Here is a 22,462-nt window from a genome sequence, read left to right on the forward strand (position 1 = left end):
CTTGAAACTGCAGCTGGTGCATTAGTCTCTCTCTCCTCCCCAATCCCTCCTCCATTTCTCTCCCTCCCCCGTCTCCCCTTCAATCCATCTCTCTAATCAATAGAAAGCCAGAAAAGCATTCCAGAGCTGTCTGTCTTCTCCACAGAGGGGTGTTTGGTTAGAAAGTGGAAAAGCATTCCAGAGCTGTCTGTCTTCTCCACAGAGGGGTGTTTGGTTAGAAAGTGGAAAAGGAAACCAACCGGACTGAAGCAGGAATCCCTTGACTTGATACAGTACTTGACACAACAAATGATTTCCTTAACTTGATAAAGAAACCAACGTTGTCTGATTCAGAACAGCATATTGGAGATGATTTTCTACTATCTAAATGACCGCTCAGTTCACAGTCTGTCACACAACAGCACCTGTGGAGGAGTGAATGTTGTGGAAGGTGAAACCACATGGTTGTTCTTTTCTCTAGGAGATGAAACCAGGTTTACAGGAGATAGTGATGGGAGAGAACACAGTATCACACCACTCAGACAGACAGATAGGACACAGTCTATCACACCACTCAGACAGACAGATAGACTGTGTCCTATCACACCACTCAGACAGAGAGATAGTGATGGGAGAGAACACAGTCTATCACACCACTCAGACAGACAGATAGAACACAGTCTATCACACCACTCAGACAGACAGATAGTGATGGGAGAGAACACAGTCTATCACACCACTCAGACAGAGAGATAGTGATGGGAGAGAACACAGTCTATAACACCACTCAGACAGCGAGACAGTGATGGGAGAGAACACAGTCTATAACACCACTCAGACAGAGAGATCGTGATGGGAGAGAACACAGTCTATAACACCACTCAGACAGAGAGATAGTGATGGGAGAGAACACAGTCTATAACACCACTCAGACAGACAGATAGTGATGGGAGAGAACACAGTCTATAACACCACTCAGACAGAGAGATAGTGATGGGAGAGAACACAGTCTATAACACCACTCAGACAGACAGATAGTGATGGGAGAGAACACAGTCTATAACACCACTCAGACAGACAGATAGTGATGGGAGAGAACACAGTCTATAACACCACTCAGAAAGACAGACAGACGGTGTGTGTTAATGTGAAGCTCAGTGTGTGTAACACCTCTGGTCAGGTAGGGTCAGCAGACGGTAGGCGTGGTCAACATCACAAGGCTGTAGACCAGCCTTCCCTCCATCTCCATGTATCCATCTTTGCCTCTCCCCCCCCCCCCTCCTTTAAACACATAACCGTGATGTTACAGTTCTTCATTCATACCAGATGTGGGGTAGCATATCAGATACAACTGAGACTTGCTGTCATGTTGTAAGTGTGAGGAGAAACTAAGGACCAAATCAGCTTTAGGACATGGTAGAGAGAATGAGAGGGAGAGAGACAGAGAGAGACAGAAACAGACGGAGAGAGAATGAAAGAGAATGAAACAGACGGAGAGAGAATGAAAGAGAGAATCTGGGGGAAAAGGTTGTGAGCTGCACATTCCCTAGCCAGTTGTCATACAGATGAAGAATTTGAAAAGTTCACTATGCCCTCATAAAACTGTTAAAGCAAGGTGAGCCAGTATACTTTATAAACGCCCAGGGATTTCGGCGCCTGGAGCAGATTATCACTGCTATTCCAAACATGTTCCTGCCGTAACAGAATAATTAAAAGTATGACAAAGATTGATGTGGAAATGCCTGTCATGAAAGGATTTACAGAGTAGTGAAACCTCATTCTCTCTCTGTGTTAGTAGATTATGGTCTATAATTCGTGTTTTAATTTGGGGATGATTCCTCTCAATCCTAAATACACAAAGCGTATAATTAAAAATATCCTACTGTGTTTAACATGTGCTGTCAAGAAATGTCACTTGATCACAATGAGCGTTTCCCAATGTTCGTCCTGAAGACAGAGGGTAAATATCTCTGCAAATATTTACACAGCAGCCTATTCAAGTCCGGGATTCTGTGAGTGACAGGCGGTATTATGCACACAAGCCACACCCACATGCCTAGCTGGACCAATCGCTGGCTTAATACACTGATAGAACACACCCTCAAAAGACATGAACCAGGAACTCAGTTTGGTTCAACAGGATCCTTGTCTAAGAAAGCCAAAGCCACGTATAGATGGACACTATATAAGATATGGATGGGATTTTGTAGGATATTGATAGGGGATAGCAGTGTCACCAGTGTTATGATTGAGAGGCTGCTTTTGACTGGTGGTAGTCACACAAACACACACACACACACAGCTTGAACTGCTTGTTTTAGCAGAGACAACAGATACTTCATGCATGCAGCCATCCACATTCAGCCAACCACATGCAGCCATCCACATTCAGCCAACCACAGCATACCATTGACACCCACTCATCAATAGTCATACATAGTTCTGGATGGAAAGGTCCTGTGTATTTGATGACAGACACGGACCCTAAATGGTGAGTGGGTGTGGTGAGATTTACGGTCCTTCCTGCCTCCTCCTCCTCAGTCATGTAAACAGAAGCTCTGCAAGTCAACCAACCAACACCCACTATATCTATATTGCTACATGAATAATATCCATGGCACTACTCAAACACACACAGAGGACAGATCTGGTTCTCTGCCCTCTATAACAACAAGGCCATAGTTACTACAATAGACCGAGAACATTCCTTTTAGCTCACCAAGCACCTAACTACAACAAAACAAATCACATTTTATGTCACATGCGCCGACTACAACAGGTGTTACCTTACCGTGAAATTCTTACTTAATTAACAAATAATCCAGTTAAGAAAATAGAGTTAGGAAAATATTGACTAAATAAACAAAAACAAATAACAATTACGAGGCTGTATACAGGGGGTACCGGCACCAAGTCAATGTGCGAGGGTACAGGTTAGTCCAGGTCATTTGTACATGCAGGTAAGGATAAAGTGACAGAACAGCACACCAAGGTGCAGTAAAACCCAGACATATTCCTGTGTTACCTCGGTGAAGAGGTGCTGCACCACGGTAGCTAGGGCCTCTATCCGACGGTTGCCCTGCTCCAGGAGCCGTCGGAGCTGCTGAAGGCTCTGGTTCTTCTTCTCACACTGGGCACGGTACTGGGCCACCGTGGCCGGCTTAGCCTCCACTAGAGCCCGGGCCGGGCGGGATGCCGAGACCACTGGTCCCTGGACTGGGAGAGGGACGGCAGGGACTGGGACCAGGTCTGGTTGGGGCGGCTGGGGTTGGCTGGGTCCTCCTACCTGAGTAGTGGTGCTGGTCTGGGAGAGGGTCCTCGCCAACGGCGCCCCCCGAGCCTTGTTCTTGTCCACTGAAAGAGAGCAAGGTCGGTTGAGTGTGCTGGCCAGGACGTTTAGCATGGTCTCTCGCATTCCACTCTCCACAACATAGAAACACAACATACACACTAGCATGCAGGAGGATACGCCTAAAGGTCTCTGAGCAGACACCGACTGAAACCCCAGTGGAGCTAAGAAACAGTGCAGCAGTGCATGCTGGGATAGCTCTGTAATGATGGGCCCGAGGTAGAATCCAAGGATCCATTAGGAGTGCATTAGCATCAAGCCACAGTGCAGTTAGTTAGGAGACAAAACCATCCACTCCCTCCCTTTCTCTGTCCATCTCTCTCCCCCTCCCTTTCTCTGTCCATCTCTCTCCCCCTCCCTTTCTCCGTCCATCTCACTCCCCCTCCCTTTCTCCGTCCATCTCACTCCCCCTCCCTTTCTCTGTCCATCTCTCTTCCCCCTTTCTCTGTCCATCTCTCTCCCCTCCCTTTCATCCCATCTCTCCCCCTCCCTTTCTCTGTCCATCTCTCCCCCTCCCTTTCTCTGTCCCTCTCTCCCCCTCCCTTTCTCTGTCCCTCTCTCCCCCTCCCTTTCTCTGTCCATCTCTCTCCCCCTCCCTTTCTCTGTCCATCTCTCTCCCCCTCCCTTTCTCTGTCCATCTCTCTCCCCCTCCCTTTCTCTGTCCATCTCTCCCCCTCCCTTTCTCTGTCCATCTCTCCCCCTCCCTTTCTCCGTCCATCTCTCTCCCCTCCCTTTCTCTGTCCATCTCTCTCCCCCTCCCTTTCATCCATCTCTCCCCCTCCCTTTCTCTGTCCATCTCTCTCCCCCTCCCTTTCTCCGTCCATCTCACTCCCCCTCCCTTTCTCTGTCCATCTCACTCCCCCTCCCTTTCTCTGTCCATCTCTCTTCCCCCCTTTCTCCGTCCATCTCTCCCTCCCTTTCATCTCTCTCCCCCTCCCTTTCATCCCTCTCTCCCCCCCTTTCTCTGTCCATCTCTCTCCCCCTCCCTTTCTCTGTCCCTCTCTCCCCCTCCCTTTCTCTGTCCATCTCTCTCCCCCCTTTCTCTGTCCATCTCTCCCCCCTTTCTCTGTCCATCTCTCCCCCCCTTTCTCTGTCCATCTCTCTCCCCCTTTCTCTGTCCATCTCCCCCCCTTTCTCTGTCCATCTCTCCCCCCCTTTCTCTGTCCATCTCTCCCCCCCTTTCTCTGTCCATCTCTCTCCCCCCTTTCTCTGTCCATCTCTCTCCCCCCTTTCTCTGTCCATCTCTCTCCCCCCTTTCTCTGTCCATCTCTCTCCCTCCCTTTCTCTGTCCATCTCTCTCCCCTCCCTTTCTCTGTCCATCTCTCCCCCCCTTTCTCTGTCCATCTCTCTCCCCCTCCCTTTCATCCCTCTCTCCCCCTCCCTTTCTCCGTCCATCTCTCCCCCTCCCTTTCATCCCTCTCTCTCCCCCTCCCTTTCTCTGTCCATCTCTCCCCTCCCTTTCTCTGTCCATCTCTCCCCCTCCCTTTCTCGTCCATCTCTCTCCCCCTCCCTTTCATCGTCCATCTCTCTCCCCTCCCTTTCTCCGTCCATCTCTCTCCCCTCCCTTTCTCCGTCCATCTCTCCTCCCTTTCTCCGTCCATCTCTCTCCCCTCCCTTTCTCCGTCCATCTCTCTCCCCTCCCTTTCTCCCTCCATCTCTCTCCCCCTCCCTTTCTCTGTCCATCTCTCTCCCCCTCCCTTTCTCCGTCCATCTCTCTCCCCTCCCTTTCTCCCTCCATCTCTCTCCCCCTCCCTTTCTCCCTCCATCTCCCCTCCCTTTCTCCCTCCATCTCTCCCCTCCCTTTCTCCCTCCATCTCTCCCCTCCCTTTCTCCCTCCATCTCTCCCCCTCCCTTTCTCCCTCCATCTCTCCCCCTCCCTTTCTCCCTCCCCTCCCTTTCTCCCTCCCTTCTCCCTCCCTTTCTCCCTCCCCCTCCCTTTCTCCCTCCATCTCTCCCCTCCCTTTCTCCCTCCATCTCTCCCCTCCCTTTCTCCCTCCTTTCTCCTCCATCTCTCCCCTCCCTTTCTACCTCCATCTCTCCCCTCCCTTTCTACCTCCATCTCTCCCCCTCCCTTTCTACCTCCATCTCTCCCCCTCCCTTTCTACCTCCATCTCTCCCCTCCCTTTCTACCTCCATCTCTCCCCTCCCTTTCTCCCTCCATCTCTCCCCTCCCTTTCTCCCTCCATCTCTCCCCCTCCCTTTCTCCCTCCATCTCTCCCCCTCCCTTTCTCCCTCCATCTCTCCCCTCCCTTTCTCCCTCCATCTCTCCCCCTCCCTTTCTACCTCCATCTCTCCCCTCCCTTTCTCCCTCCATCTCTCCCCTCCCCTTTCTACCTCCATCTCTCCCCCTCCCTTCTCCCTCCATCTCCCCTCCCTTTCTCCCTCCATCTCTCCCCTCCCTTTCTACCTCCATCTCTCCCCTCCCTTTCTACCTCCATCTCTCCCCTCCCTTTCTGCCATCTCTCTCTCCCCATCCTCCTCATTTTGCCATCTCTTCTCCTCTCCCTCCATCCCTCTCCTATGTATTTTGCCATCTCTTCTCCTCTCCCTCCATCCCTCTCCTATGTATTTTGCCATCTCTTCTCCTCTCCCTCCATCCCTCTCCTATGTATTTTGCCATCTCTTCTCCTCTCCCTCCTATCCCTCTCCTATGTATTTTGCCATCTCTTCTCCTCTCCCTCATCCCTCTCCTATGTATTTTGCCATCTCTTCTCCTCTCCCTCCATCCCTCTCCTATGTATTTTGCCATCTCTTCTCCTCTCCCTCCATCCCTCTCCTATGTATTTTGCCATCTTCTCCTCTCCCTCCATCCCTCTCCTATGTATTTTGCCATCTCTTCTCCTCTCCCTCTCCTCTCCTATGTATTTTGCCATCTCCTCCCTCCCTCCATCTCTTTTGCCATCTCTTCTCCTCTCCCTCCATCCCTCTCCTATGTATTTTGCCATCTCTTCTCCTCTCCCTCCATCCCTCTCCTATGTATTTTGCCATCTCTTCTCCATCCCTCTCCTATGTATTTTGCCATCTCTTCTCCATCCCTCTCCTATGTATTTTGCCATCTCTTCTCCTCTCCCTCCATCCCTCTCCTATGTATTTTGCCATCTCTTCTCCATCCCTCTCCTATGTATTTTGCCATCTCTTCTCCTCTCCCTCCATCCCTCTCCTATGTATTTTGCCATCTCTTCTCCTCTCCCTCCATCCCTCTCCTATGTATTTTGCCATCTCTTCTCCTCTCCCTCCATCCCTCTCCTATGTATTTTGCCATCTCTTCTCCTCTCCCTCCATCCCTCTCCTATGTATTTTGCCATCTCTTCTCCTCTCCCTCCATCCCTCTCCTATGTATTTTGCCATCTCTTCTCCTCTCCTCCCTCCATCCCTCTCCTATGTATTTTGCCATCTCTCCATCCCTCTCCATCCCTCTCCTCTCCCTCCATCCCTCTCCTATGTATTTTGCCATCTCTTCTCCTCTCCCTCCATCCCTCTCCTATGTATTTTGCCATCTCTTCTCCTCTCCCTCCATCCCTCTCCTATGTATTTTGCCATCTCTTCTCCTCTCCCTCCATCCCTCTCCTATGTATTTTGCCATCTCTTCTCCTCTCCCTCCATCCCTCTCCTATGTATTTTGCCATCTCTCTCCTCTCCCTCCATCCCTCTCCTATGTATTTTGCCATCTCTTCTCCTCTCCCTCCATCCCTCTCCTATGTATTTTGCCATCTCTTCTCCTCTCCCTCCATCCCTCTCCTATGTATTTTGCCATCTCTTCTCCTCTCCCTCCATCCCTCTCCTATGTATTTTGCCATCTCTTCTCCTCTCCCTCCATCCCTCTCCTATGTATTTTGCCATCTCTTCTCCTCTCCCTCCATCCCTCTCCTATGTATTTTGCCATCTCTTCTCCTCTCCCTCCATCCCTCTCCTATGTATTTTGCCATCTCTTCTCCTCTCCCTCCATCCCTCTCCTATGTATTTTGCCATCTCTTCTCCTCTCCCTCCATCCCTCTCCTATGTATTTTGCCATCTCTTCTCCTCTCCCTCCATCCCTCTCCTATGTATTTTGCCATCTCTTCTCCTCTCCCTCCATCCCTCTCCTATGTATTTTGCCATCTCTTCTCCTCTCCCTCCATCCCTCTCCTATGTATTTTGCCATCTCTTCTCCTCTCCCTCCATCCCTCTCCTATGTATTTTGCCATCTCTTCTCCTCTCCCTCCATCCCTCTCCTATGTATTTTGCCATCTCTTCTCCTCTCCCTCCATCCCTCTCCTATGTATTTTGCCATCTCTTCTCCTCTCCCTCCATCCCTCTCCTATGTATTTTGCCATCTCTTCTCCTCTCCCTCCATCCCTCTCCTATGTATTTTGCCATCTCTTCTCCTCTCCCTCCATCCCTCTCCTATGTATTTTGCCATCTCTTCTCCTCTCCTCCATCCCTCTCCTATGTATTTTGCCATCTCTTCTCCTCTCCCTCCATCCCTCTCCTATGTATTTTGCCATCTCTTCTCCTCTCCCTCCATCCCTCTCCTATGTATTTTGCCATCTCTTCTCCATCCCTCTCCTATGTATTTTGCCATCTCTTCTCCTCTCCCTCCATCCCTCTCCTATGTATTTTGCCATCTCTTCTCCTCTCCCTCCATCCCTCTCCTATGTATTTTGCCATCTCTTCTCTCTCCCTCATCCCTCCATCCCTCTCCTATGTATTTTGCCATCTCTTCTCCTCTCCCTCCATCCCTCTCCTATGTATTTTGCCATCTCTTCTCCTCTCCCTCCATCCCTCTCCTATGTATTTTGCCATCTCTTCTCCTCTCCCTCCATCCCTCTCCTATGTATTTTGCCATCTCTTCTCCTCTCCCTCCATCCCTCTCCTATGTATTTTGCCATCTCTTCTCCTCTCCCTCCATCCCTCTCCTATGTATTTTGCCATCTCTTCTCCTCTCCCTCCATCCCTCTCCTATGTATTTTGCTGTCTCAGAGCAAAGTGGACCATGGAGATTTCATGCCTGACTGAAGCTGCATGCCGTGTTTTATTAGGAGGGAAAACTGGCCACAGCTCTTGACCCGATGGCAGACTGTCAATAGAGTTATCCCTGATACTTCATGTTGATCCTCATACTCATCATATCTATAATGCCAGATCAACCATCTCTATCTTTCCCTAAAGCTATCACATATAAATGGTGTTAGTAAAGCTCTCTTTACTAGTGTTTGCATATAAAGATGTCCACCTGACACAGTCAACTCAATGAGAGGCAGAGTGCTATAACACTATGGGAGTCCCATCACCACACCAGCTGAGCTGTGACCTTCTCCCTAAGAGGGTTAAACACTGTGACACTGCCCCCTTATGGCCACCACACTGTCAATAACCCCTCAGTCATAGAAACAGGCTTCATGTGTCACCTTGATGGGCAGTTCTGGTGCTAGAGGGATACAGTGTCAGCAGGTTTTTCAGCCCCCCACTAACACATCTGAGTCTAATAATCAACTAATCATGGTCTTCAATCTTAGACCTCAGTTTAGACAGGGCTGGAACAAAAACATGCACACACACTGTACTGTATGAGGTTTTGATCTACTGTATCAACCCAAGCCTACACCATCACTCTAGCTCTACAATAACCAGCATTGAGCTCAAACTCCATCTGTCTAGCTCTACAATAACCCGCATGGAGCTCAAACTCCATCTGTCTCTACAATAACCACCATCTGTCTAGTTCTACAATAACCAGCATGGAGCTCAAACTCCATCTGTCTAGCTCTACAATAACCAGCATGGAGCTCAAACACCATCTGTCTCTACAATAACCACCACCTGTCTAGCTCTACAATAACCAGCATGGAGCTCAAACTCCATCTGTCTAGTTCTACAATAACCAGCATGGAGCTCAAACATCATCTGTCTAGCTCTACAATAACCAGCATGGAGCTCAAACTCCATCTGTCTAGCTCTACAATAACCAGCATGGAGCTCAAACATCATCTGTCTCTACAATAACCAGCATGGACCTCAAACTCCATCTGTCTAGCTCTACAATAACCACCATCTGTCTAGCTCTACAATAACCAGCATGGAGCTCAAAAACCATCTGTCTCTACAATAACCACCATCTGTCTAGCTCTACAATAACCAGCATGGAGCTCAAACTCAATCTGTCTAGTTCTACAATAACCAGCATGGAGCTCAAACATCATCTGTCTAGCTCTACAATAACCAGCATGGAGCTCAAACTCCATCTGTCTAGCTCTACAATAACCAGCATGGAGCTCAAACACCATCTGTCTCTACAATAACCACCATCTGTCTAGCTCTACAATAACCAGCATGGAGCTCAAACTCCATCTGTCTAGTTCTACAATAACCAGCATGGAGCTCAAACTCCATCTGTCTAGCTCTACAATAACCAGCATGGAGCTCAAACTCCATCTGTCTAGTTCTACAATAACCAGCATGGAGCTCAAACTCCATCTGTCTAGCTCTACAATAACCAGCATGGAGCTCAAACTCCATCTGCCTCTACAATAACCACCATCTGTCTAGCTCTACAATAACCAGCATGGAGCTCAAACTCAATCTGTCTAGTTCTACAATAACCAGCATGGAGCTCAAACATCATCTGTCTAGCTCTACAATAATCAGCATGGAGCTCAAACTCCATCTGTCTAGCTCTACAATAACCACCATCGGTCTAGTTCTACAATAACCAGCATGGAGCTCAAAAACCATCTGTCTAGCTCTACAATAACCAGCATGGAGCTGAAACACCACCTGTCTAGCTCTACAATAACCAGCATGGAGCTCAAACACCATCACTCTAGCTCTACAATAACCAGCATGGAGCGCAAACTCCATCTGTCTAGTTCTAGAATAACCAGCACGGAGCTCAAACTCCATCTGTCTAGTTCTAGAATAACCAGCATGGAGCTCAAACTCAATCTGTCTAGTTCTAGAATAACCAGCATGGAGCTCGAGCTCAAACTCAATCCGCCTAGTTCTAGAATAACCAGCATGGAGCTCAAACTCAATCCGCCTAGTTCTAGAATAACCAGCATGGGCTCAGACACACTCATATCAAACAATTTACTAATCCAATCTCCAATTACATTGCATTATCCTATTAGTCAACATCCATTTATTAACAGTTTGACACTAATCTGCCATTTGGGTTATAAATATTTTCTTGTCATGCATTTTCTGTTTCTAAATTCAATGCATCAGTATGTGTGTGCATAGGGACACCTGGACAGACAGTGGTGGAACATGCTGGAGTATGAAACGTGTGTGTGTGTGTTAGTGGGTAATTAGCACTCTGTCAGTGTGTCTGCCTCTTCTAATGGCATTGTGGTCAACTTCCCCACACCCTGGGACACACACGACTAGAGACTATCCGTAACACACACGACTAGAGACTATCCGTAACACACACAGAGTTTCAACGCTTCCTCGAGCATGTCGCCCCACCGCCAGTCTGGATGTCCCCATGCATGGCTTGAGCTAACAGGGGGAGCGGTGCCTACTTTCATCCTGTGTTTTCACAGCCTACCACAGCACCCAAAAGGCAACACCACACCCACACACACACAGAGGGGCATCCTGTGGGTGACTGCTAATCGCTAAATCTCTTTTAACACACCAGGGAGGGGAAACCAAAACATCCTCCCAGTAGGCACGCACACACACACACACACACACACACCCCACATGAATAGTCTTCATTCAGAAGCATAAACAACTGTAATTTATGACAATCATCTCGGTTTACTTCAATGAGGGCGGAAACTCCTAAAGAGAACCAAAACAAAGGTCATGGAGGTTTATCTGATCTGCCTAAGAGGCGGATGTCACTGGACCAATATATAGACCACTATTATATAACATGTTTGCCAGTAGTATTTCTGTTTACTGGGAGGAGCTTCAGATATGGCTATTTCCATCATATTCAGCAACATATCGTCACCTTTTACAAAATGTCTCGTGCTTGTTTTTTCTCCGTTCTCCTTTCTGGAGGGAAAAAGAGTCAAGCAGACATTTTGCAGAGTGTGTACCTGGGATCTGCCATGCAGGCTGATAGAGGTTCAGGGCCCAGTCTGTGAGAGAGATGTCAGTCAGTTAGCCACTTAGCATGCAGTGGGATATTATGTGCATCCCAAATGGCACCCTACTCCCTATTTAGTAGAGAAGGTGGTGCAATTTGGAACATAATTTACAAGTTAGGAATAAAAGTCTCTGGATGGAAGTTGGGCACAGATCTAGGATCAGCTTTTCCTCCACAAGTCATGACTATCATGGGGAGAAACACGAAACTGATCTTAGATCAGTGTCTAGAGGAGACGTTAAGAGGTGCTACTGAAAGGGAGAGATGAGGGGCTGGATGAGAGGAGGAAGAAGACGAGCGGAGAGGGTGTCTTTTAGTTGAGGATGGCGTGTGTGGCTGTGTGTGTTAGATCTGTCATCTGAATAAATCAAACCCTTTTGAAACGTATTCCCAACCGAACTGAAACCATGTTGGTGTTTGAGGCTACTGTAGTTTGCCAGAATGTAGAGTGTGAGAGTTGGACAGAGAGCCAATCCCTCATCAACTGTACAGTATTAATTACACTCTCCTGACTGCTGCTCCAATGGGCTGGGTGGCAAAAATGCAAGCCACTTCATAGGAGGGATTAAGACTGGATTACTGTGTGTGTGTGTGTGTGTGTGTGTGTGTGTGTGTGTGTGTGTGTGTGTGGGTGTTGGGGGCAGTATCTTTTCCACCCAGATCAGCCTTTCAAAGCATTGAGCAGTGTGCAAAAGCTATAGCCAAAATTATGACCCCCTGCACATATACACACACACACACACACACACACAGCTCAGCACTGTGAAAATCTGATCTGGGTGGAAAAGCTACTGCCCCCAACACACACACACCCACACACAGTAATCCAGTCTTAATCCTATGAAGTGAGTTGTATTTTAATTTGCCAGCCCATTGGAGCAGCAGTCAGGAGTGTAATTAATACTGTACAGTTTATGAGGGATTGGCTCTCTGTCCAACTCTCTCTCTACATTCTGGCAAACTACAGTAGCCTCAAACACCAACATGGTTTCAGTTCGGTTGGGAATACGTTTCAAAAAGGGTTTGATGTGCCAGCCAGAGGCAGTAAACAGTACCCATCACTTGTGCACACACACACACCCACACACACACACACACACACAGTAGCCCGTAGTCTTAATCTGGGTGGGATTAAAGATGCCCCCTGCTGTGCTCAGATGAAACATCAAATCTGGAAAAATGAAAAGTGCGAATCTGATGGCATTAATCCGGAAACTGCATCTGCAGCAGATTTGTCAAATGAGGATTTTGATGTACATTACTTAACAGATGTGGCGTCAGCAGCATTGGATACACCCATGGAAAAGCCTGCTGGGCCACAGGCAGGAGGGAGAGAGTCTGTGTGCTAGCCTGGCCTATAATGGGCTTCACAGAACATCTTTACCGACTGTTCTCAGTATTAGACGTTATCTCTCTGACAACCTTGAGGTGACTAATCTTAGCAATTTAGCAATTTCTTCTTAGCTAGCTACATAGCCGTCTCTGTATCAAAGATAATTGCGTAATTATCGTATTTCGTCGTCCTAACGTATCTGCCCAGCAGCTAGCCAGCTAGCTAACGCCCACCGTCTACATAGCTAGCTACATAGCAGTCTCTGTTTCAAAGATAATTGTGTAGATAATTGTGTAGTCTAGAGCGATTTCTAGGTTACCTAGCCAGCTATTGTCGTTCTTTTAACGCAACGTAACGTAATCAACACTGCTAGCTAGCTAGCCAGCTAGCCCCTGAATCAACAACGCAGCCAGCTATTTGTCGTCCTTAACGTAGGAGACACTGCTAGCTAGCCAACAGCTAGCCAACAGCTAGCCAACGTCTACCGATTAGAACTCAACAACCCGGTCGCATTCCGCCTCGCTCCACAGGTAGTATCACATTTTCATTTCATTTCATTACAGTACAACGGTTTGATTTGTTTGATCGTAGCTAGCTACATAGCTAGCTACATAGCCGTCTCTGTATCAAAGATAATTGTGTAGTCTAGAGCGATTTTCTAGGTTACCTAGCCAGCTATTGTCGTTCTTTTAACGCAACGTAACGTAATCAACACTGCTAGCTAGCCAGCTAGCCCCCGAATCAACAACGCAGCCACTGCCAGCTAGCCTACAAAGTCAACAACGCAGCCACTGCCAGCTAGCCTACTTCAGCAGTACTGTATCATTTTTAATCATTTTAGTCAATAAGATTCTTGCTACGTAAGCTCAACTTTCTGAACATTCGAGACGTGTAGTCCACTTGTCATTCCAATCTCCTTTGCATTAGCGTAGCCTCTTCTGTAGCCTGTCAACTATGTGTCTGTCTATCCCTGTTCTCTCCTCTCTGCACAGACCATACAAACGCTCCACACCGCGTGGCCGCGGCCACCCTAATCTGGTGGTCCCAGCGCGCACGACCCACGTGGAGTTCCAGGTCTCCGGTAGCCTCTGGAACTGCCGATCTGCGGCCAACAAGGCAGAGTTCATCTCAGCCTATGCCTCCCTCCAGTCCCTCGACTTCTTGGCACTGACGGAAACATGGATCACCACAGATAACACTGTTACTCCTACTGCTCTCTCTTCGTCCGCCCACGTGTTCTCGCACACCCCGAGAGCTTCTGGTCAGCGGGGTGGTGGCACCGGGATCCTCATCTCTCCCAAGTGGTCATTCTCTCTTTCTCCCCTTACCCATCTGTCTATCGCCTCCTTTGAATTCCATGCTGTCACAGTTACCAGCCCTTTCAAGCTTAACATCCTTATCATTTATCGCCCTCCAGGTTCCCTCGGAGAGTTCATCAATGAGCTTGATGCCTTGATAAGCTCCTTTCCTGAGGACGGCTCACCTCTCACAGTTCTGGGCGACTTTAACCTCCCCACGTCTACCTTTGACTCATTCCTCTCTGCCTCCTTCTTTCCACTCCTCTCCTCTTTTGACCTCTCCCTCTCACCTTCCCCCTACTCACAAGGCAGGCAATACGCTCGACCTCATCTTTACTAGATGCTGTTCTTCCACTAACCTCATTGCAACTCCCCTCCAAGTCTCCGACCACTACCTTGTATCCTTTTCCCTCTCGCTCTCATCCAACACTTCCCACACTGCCCCTACTCGGATGGTATCGCGCCGTCCCAACCTTCGCTCTCTCTCCCCGCTACTCTCTCCTCTTCCATCCTATCATCTCTTCCCTCTGCTCAAACCTTCTCCAACCTATCTCCTGATTCTGCCTCCTCAACCCTCCTCTCCTCCCTTTCTGCATCCTTTGACTCTCTATGTCCCCTATCCTCCAGGCCGGCTCGGTCCTCCCCTCCCGCTCCGTGGCTCGACGACTCATTGCGAGCTCACAGAACAGGGCTCCGGGCAGCCGAGCGGAAATGGAGGAAAACTCGCCTCCCTGCGGACCTGGCATCCTTTCACTCCCTCCTCTCTACATTTTCCTCTTCTGTCGCTGCTGCTAAAGCCACTTTCTACCACTCTAAATTCCAAGCATCTGCCTCTAACCCTAGGAAGCTCTTTGCCACCTTCTCCTCCCTCCTGAATCCCCCTCCCTCCCCCTCCTCCCTCTCTGCAGATGACTTCGTCAACCATTTTGAAAAGAAGGTCGACGACATCCGATCCTCGTTTGCTAAGTCAAACGACACCGCTGGTTCTGCTCACACTGCCCTACCCTGTGCTCTGACCTCTTTCTCCCCTCTCTCTCCAGATGAAATCTCGCGTCTTGTGACGGCCGGCCGCCCAACAACCTGCCCGCTTGACCCTATCCCCTCCTCTCTTCTCCAGACCATTTCCGGAGACCTTCTCCCTTACCTCACCTCATCCCTGACCGCTGGCTACGTCCCTTCCGTCTTACATTTACATTTACATTTAAGTCATTTAGCAGACGCTCTTATCCAGAGCGACTTACAAATTGGGTCTTCAAGAGAGCGAGAGTTGCACCCCTTCTGAAAAAACCTACACTCGATCCCTCCGATGTCAACAACTACAGACCAGTATCCCTTCTTTCTTTTCTCTCCAAAACCCTTGAACGTGCCGTCCTTGGCCAGCTCTCCCGCTATCTCTCTCAGAATGACCTTCTTGATCCAAATCAGTCAGGTTTCAAGACTAGTCATTCAACTGAGACTGCTCTTCTCTGTATCACGGAGGCGCTCCGCACTGCTAAAGCTAACTCTCTCTCCTCTGCTCTCATCCTTCTAGACCTATCGGCTGCCTTCGATACTGTGAACCATCAGATCCTCCTCTCCACCCTCTCCGAGTTGGGCATCTCCGGCGCGGCCCACGCTTGGATTGCGTCCTACCTGACAGGTCGCTCCTACCAGGTGGCGTGGCGAGAATCCGTCTCCTCACCACGTGCTCTCACCACTGGTGTCCCCCAGGGCTCTGTTCTAGGCCCTCTCCTATTCTCGCTATAGACCAAGTCACTTGGCTCTGTCATAACCTCACATGGTCTCTCCTATCATTGCTATGCAGACGACACACAATTAATCTTCTCCTTTCCCCCTTCTGATGACCAGGTGGCGAATCGCATCTCTGCATGTCTGGCAGACATATCAGTGTGGATGACGGATCACCACCTCAAGCTGAACCTCGGCAAGACGGAGCTGCTCTTCCTCCCGGGGAAGGACTGCCCGTTCCATGATCTCGCCATCACGGTTGACAACTCCACTGTGTCCTCCTCCCAGAGCGCTAAGAACCTTGGCGTGATCCTGGACAACACCCTGTCGTTCTCAACTAACATCAAGGCGGTGGCCCGTTCCTGTAGGTTCATGCTCTACAACATCCGCAGAGTACGACCCTGCCTCACACAGGAAGCGGCTAATCCAGGCACTTGTCATCTCCCGTCTGGATTACTGCAACTCGCTGTTGGCTGGGCTCCCTGCCTGTGCCATTAAACCCCTACAACTCATCCAGAACGCCGCAGCCCGTCTGATGTTCAACCTTCCCAAGTTCTCTCACGTCACCCCACTCCTCCGCTCTCTCCACTGGCTTCCAGTTGAAGCTCGCATCCGCTACAAGACCATGGTGCTTGCCTACGGAGCTGTGAGGGGAACGGCACCTCAGTACCTCCAGGCTCTGATCAGGCCCTACACCCAAACAAGGGCACTGCGTTCATCCACCTCTGGCCTGCTCGCCTCCCTACCACTGAGGAAGTACAGTTCCCGCTCAGCCCAGTCAAAACTGTTCGCTGCTCTGGCCCCCCAATGGTGGAACAAACTCCCTCACGACGCCAGGACAGCGGAGTCAATCACCACCTTCCGGAGACACCTGAAACCCCACCTCTTTAAGGAATACCTAGGATAGGATAAAGTAATCCTTCTCCCCCCCCACCCCTTAAAAGATTTAGATGCACTATTGTAAGTGGCTGCTCCACTGGATGTCATAAGGTGAATGCACCAATTTGTAAGTCGCTCTGGATAAGAGCGTCTGCTAAATGACTTAAATGTAATGAAATGTAATGTAATGACTATGGAATATAAGTATGATTAGAAACCGAAGTGTAAGACACATTGTAAATAAACCAAGCCCCCAATAAGGCCGAGCACTTCTCATGTACCACCCTGTACCCCATATAGTGTACTGTTTCTGACCAGGGCCCTATATTGGGAACAGGGTGTCAGTTGAGATGCAGGCGCAAGTGAACACATCCCCGGTGATACGGCTACAGACTCCTAGAAAATCTAGAAGGACCCCTGGCCCACCGGCAGTCCAGTCAAAGTTCATTAACTGCAATAACTGGGGCCTCGTAGACCGTGTCGCTCGCCTAACGTTGTGACTGAACTCCCAACCTGGCTGTATCCATGGCAACACATGGAGAAATATCGACGTCAGCGGAGGCTGCTGAGGGGAGGACGGCTCATAATAATGGCTGGAACGGAGCCAATGGAATGGCATCAAACCATGTGTGTTGGATGTATTTGATGCCATTCCACCTATTTGGCACCAGCCGTTACCACAAGCCGTCCTCCCTAATTAAGGTGCCACAGACCTCCTGTGGTCGGTGTGTGGAGTGCGTGAGAGAACATGGGGTGTCATTAGCACATGTGTGCCTAGCAACACTGAACTGGGGTCCTTATAGTGCTCCACTGATTGAGTCTGCCCAGCAGTATGCCTGTACAGAAATGCTTACTGACCTGTTTTAAATTAGCCTACATCCCTAAAAACAGGTTGCCTGGTATAAAAATAACATAGATTTGATATCTGTTCATCACATAAATATGAGAACCAGAAGGCATGGCTGGCTGAATTCATTAGAGAATATAAACATTCCTTTAGAGAATGTATAATCTTATCGCTCCCAAAATACCACTACTCTCTCCAGTACACCAGACAGATTTCAGAAAGGGAACGTCTCTCCCTGGTCCCTCCTTTGGAATATTCTGTCCTCATTCCACCAGATAATTCCCTCATCAGGCGAACGCTGAAAAAACATTGAGATTAGCTCTTGCACGAATGGGCAACCTTGCCGCAGAGCAGGCAGTGACTAAAGCCTGCTGTAACCTACATTTCTCTCACAGCAGAGTAGTGGGTCTCTAAACCACTAAGATGGAGGCCGCCCTCAGACAGACACGTGCAGCCTGAGCTTGGATACAAAACAACACGTGTAATAGTAAAACCGTAATATGACACCATTTCACTGCTTGGCAACTAGTATTATTCTAGCCGGTAGAGATATAACCATTTAATAACAGAAATAGAACGCAGCCAGATGTGTAGTCTAGTTTGAATACAAAAACAGCAGGTCAGGCTAAAGTACAGGTTTCAACAGACGAAATGCCAAAGACTAAATAGCAAGAAAAAACGACTCAGTAAATAGATGTATAACCATTTGAAACAGATATAGGGAGGAGTCAAGCTTGTGATTGGCACAAAACCAGCATGCCGGCCCATAGTACTGCTTTATAATAGATACAATGACACAGAACACAAAGAAAAGGCCTGTTCCAGACAGTCTTAACATAGTGGTTTAATGACAGAACGATGGTCAGGCTACTAGGAGCCAGATGAGGCTGTGTGTCTGAGTACCATGGGAGTCAAGGCCCTCTGGGCTTCACGGTTAGAAGAAGCCCTCTGCCTTGCCGGCTATTCACCACCACGCTATGGTGGAGCCACTAGTGTAGAAAACACACACACAAATACACACACAGACACAGACTCACAGAGTGGCATCTCATTTGTAGACATGGCGGCTACACACAACAGTGAGAGAACCCCCTGGTAAAGAAGGACTGCAAGGCAACAATGGCTGCCGCGGCACGGGGGTAGGAATAGGGAACGTGGGAGATAAGACAACAGAGGGGTACGATGGATGGAGTGATGAGGTGTGTGTGTGTGTGTCTCAGACCTGCATGGAACACCACCGTGGTCTTCTTGCATCCCGAGAGGAGTTGGAGATTCCGGAACAATCCTTTGGCTGTCAACTTCACATGGAAGTTAGACAGAGAGAGTCTAGGAGACCATAACATGTCTCTGGTGAGAGATTCCTCTAGTATAGAAGCAAAGAAAAAAGGAGGGAACAATCCACTGTCTCTAGTCTTTAGTCTCTAGGGTAGATACTCCTCCAGACTAGGTTGGTCTCTAGGGTAGATACTCCTCCAGACTAGGTTGGTCTCTAGGTAGATACTCCTCCAGACTAGGTTGGTCTCTAGGTAGATACTCCTCCAGACTAGGTTGGTCTCTAGGGTAGATACTCCTCCAGACTAGGTTGGTCTCTAGGTAGATACTCCTCCAGACTAGGTTGGTCTCTAGGTAGATACTCCTCCAGACTAGGTTGGTCTCTAGGGTAGATACTCCTCCAGACTAGGTTAGTCTCTAGGGTAGATACTCCTCCAGACTAGGTTGGTCTCTAGGTAGATACTCCTCCAGACTAGGTTAGTCTCTAGGGTAGATACTCCTCCAGACTAGGTTAGTCTCTAGGGTAGATACTCCCCCAGGCTAGGTTAGTCTCTAGGTAGATACTCCCCCAGGCTAGGTTAGTCTCTAGGTAGATACTCCCCCAGGCTAGGTTAGTCTCTAGGTAGATACTCCCCCAGGCTAGGTTAGTCTCTAGGTAGATACTCCCCCAGGCTAGGTTAGTCTCTAGGTAGATACTCCCCCAGGCTAGGTTAGTCTCTAGGTAGATACTCCCCCAGGCTAGGTTAGTCTCTAGGTAGATACTCCCCCAGGCTAGGTTAGTCTCTAGGTAGATACTCCCCCAGGCTAGGTTAGTCTCTAGGTAGATACTCCCCCAGGCTAGGTTAGTCTCTAGGTAGATACTCCCCCAGGCTAGGTTAGTCTCTAGGTAGATACTCCTCCAGACTAGGTTAGTCTCTAGGGTAGATACTGCTCCAGACTAGGTTAGTCTCTAGGTAGGTGCTGCTCCAGACTAGGTTAGTCTCTAGGTAGATACTCCTCCAGACTAGGTTAGTCTCTAGGTAGATACTCCTCCAGACTAGGTTAGTCTCTAGGTAGATACTCCTCCAGACTAGGTTAGTCTCTAGGTAGATACTCCTCCAGACTAGGTTAGTCTCTAGGTAGATACTCCTCCAGACTAGGTTAGTCTCTAGGTAGATACTCCTCCAGACTAGGTTAGTCTCTAGGTAGATACTCCTCCAGACTAGGTTAGTCTCTAGGTAGATACTCCTCCAGACTAGGTTAGTCTCTAGGTAGATACTCCTCCAGACTAGGTTAGTCTCTAGGTAGATACTCCTCCAGACTAGGTTGGTCTCTAGGGTAGATCCTCCTCCAGACTAGGTTCCAGTCTCTAGGTAGATACTCCTCCAGACTAGGTTCGTCTCTAGGTAGATACTCCTCCAGACTAGGTTCGTCTCTGGGGTAGATACTCCTCCAGACTAAGTTAGTCGCTGGGGTAGATACTCCTCCAGACTAGGTTGGTCTCGAGGGTAGATAGTCCTCCAGACTAGGTTGGTCTCTAGGGTAGATCCTCCTCCAGACTAGGTTGGTCTCTAGGGTAGATCCTCCTCCAGACTAGGTTAGTCTCTAGGTAGATACTCCTCCAGTACAGGTGAAGAAAAGGAGGGAACAAGAGAAAAAGACTCCCAAAAAAACAAGTCCAAAAGAGCAGCTACACCACTCTGAGGGAGAGAGAGCTACACCACTCTCAGATAGAGGGAGAGAGAGAGCTACACCACTCCCAGATAGAGGGAGAGAGCTGCACCACACGCAGACAGAGGGAGAGAGAGCTGCACCACTCCCGGATAGAGAGCTACACCACTCCCAGATAGATGGAGAGAGCTGCACCACTCCCAGATAGAGGGAGAGAGAGAGAGCTACACCACTCCCAGATAGCGAGAGAGAGAGAGCTGCACCACTCCCAGATAGAGAGAGAGAGCTGCACCACTCCCAGATAGAGGGAGAGAGAGAGCTACACCACTCCCAGATAGAGGGTCTCTAGAGAGAGAGAGCTACACCACTCCCAGATAGCGGGAGAGAGAGCTACACCACTCCCAGATAGCGAGAGAGAGAGAGCTACACCACTCCCAGATAGCGAGAGAGAGAGAGCTACACCACTCCCAGATAGCGAGAGAGAGAGCTACACCACTCCCAGATAGCGAGAGAGAGAGAGCTACACCACTCCCAGATAGCGAGAGAGAGAGAGCTACACCACTCCCAGATAGCGAGAGAGAGAGAGACACTCCCCACTCCCAGATAGCGAGAGAGAGAGAGCTACACCACTCCCAGATAGCGAGAGAGAGAGAGCAGATACACCACACTCCCAGATAGCGAGAGAGAGAGCTACACCACTCCCAGATAGCGAGAGAGAGAGAGCTACACCACTCCCAGATAGCGAGAGAGAGAGAGCTACACCACTCCCAGATAGCGAGAGAGAGAGAGCTACACCACTCCCAGATAGCGAGAGAGAGAGAGCTACACCACTCCCAGATAGCGAGAGAGAGAGAGCTACACCACTCCCAGATAGCGAGAGAGAGAGAGCTACACCACTCCCAGATAGCGAGAGAGAGAGAGCTAGCACCACTCCCAGATAGCGAGAGAGAGAGAGCTACACCACTCCCAGATAGCGAGAGAGAGAGAGCTACACCACTCCCAGATAGCGAGAGAGAGAGAGCTACACCACTCCCAGATAGCGAGAGAGAGAGAGCTACACCACTCCCAGATAGCGAGAGAGAGAGAGCTAGACCACTCCCAGATAGCGAGAGAGAGAGAGCTAGACCACTCCCAGATAGCGAGAGAGAGCTAGACCACTCCCAGATAGCGAGAGAGAGCTAGACCACTCCCAGATAGCGAGAGAGAGAGAGACCACTCCCAGATAGCGAGAGAGAGCTAGACCACTCCCAGATAGCGAGAGAGAGAGAGAGCTAGACCACTCCCAGATAGCGAGAGAGAGAGAGAGAGCTAGACCACTCCCAGATAGCGAGAGAGAGAGAGAGAGCTAGACCACTCCCAGATAGCGAGAGAGAGAGAGAGAGCTAGACCACTCCCAGATAGCGAGAGAGAGAGAGAGCTACACCACTCCCAGATAGAGAGAGCTACACCACTCCCAGATACACCACTCCCAGATAGAGAGAGCTACACCACTCCCAGATAGAGGGAGAGAGAGAGCTACACCACTCCCAGATAGAGGGAGAGAGAGAGCTACACCACTCCCAGATAGAGGGAGAGAGAGAGCTACACCACTCCCAGATAGAGGGAGAGAGAGAGCTACACCACTCCCAGATAGCGAGAGAGAGAGAGAGCTACACCACTCCCAGATAGCGAGAGAGAGAGAGCTACACCACTCCCAGATAGCGAGAGAGAGAGAGCTACACCACTCCCAGATAGCGAGAGAGAGAGAGCTACACCACTCCCAGATAGCGAGAGAGAGAGAGCTACACCACTCCCAGATAGCGAGAGAGAGAGAGCTACACCACTCCCAGATAGCAGAGAGAGAGAGAGCTACACCACTCCCAGATAGAGGGAGAGAGCTACACCACTCCCAGATAGAGGGAGAGAGCTACACCACTCCCAGATAGAGGGAGAGAGCTACACCACTCCCAGATGGAGGGAGAGAGAGAGCTACACCACTCCCAGATGGAGGGAGAGAGAGAGCTACACCACTCCCAGATAGCGAGAGAGAGCTACAGGAGCTGTGAAT

The 22,462-nt window shown here is 49.4% G+C and overlaps 1 protein-coding gene across 3 annotated transcripts in view; it reads right to left on the bottom strand.

Moving 5' to 3' along the window:
- Positions 1–22,462, bottom strand: part of LOC115120570 (microtubule-associated tumor suppressor candidate 2 homolog) — a 105,209-nt gene that overhangs the window by 17,039 nt on the left and 65,708 nt on the right. For all 3 annotated transcript variants that reach the window (XM_065003733.1, XM_065003735.1, XM_065003734.1), the window contains exon 7: positions 3,005–3,333. In XM_065003733.1, coding sequence (XP_064859805.1) covers positions 3,005–3,333 — 329 coding nt within the window. The remainder of the gene's footprint in view (positions 1–3,004; positions 3,334–22,462) is intronic.

This window comes from Oncorhynchus nerka, linkage group LG18, assembly GCF_034236695.1.
Source record: "Oncorhynchus nerka isolate Pitt River linkage group LG18, Oner_Uvic_2.0, whole genome shotgun sequence".
Classification (NCBI taxonomy): domain Eukaryota; kingdom Metazoa; phylum Chordata; class Actinopteri; order Salmoniformes; family Salmonidae; genus Oncorhynchus; species Oncorhynchus nerka.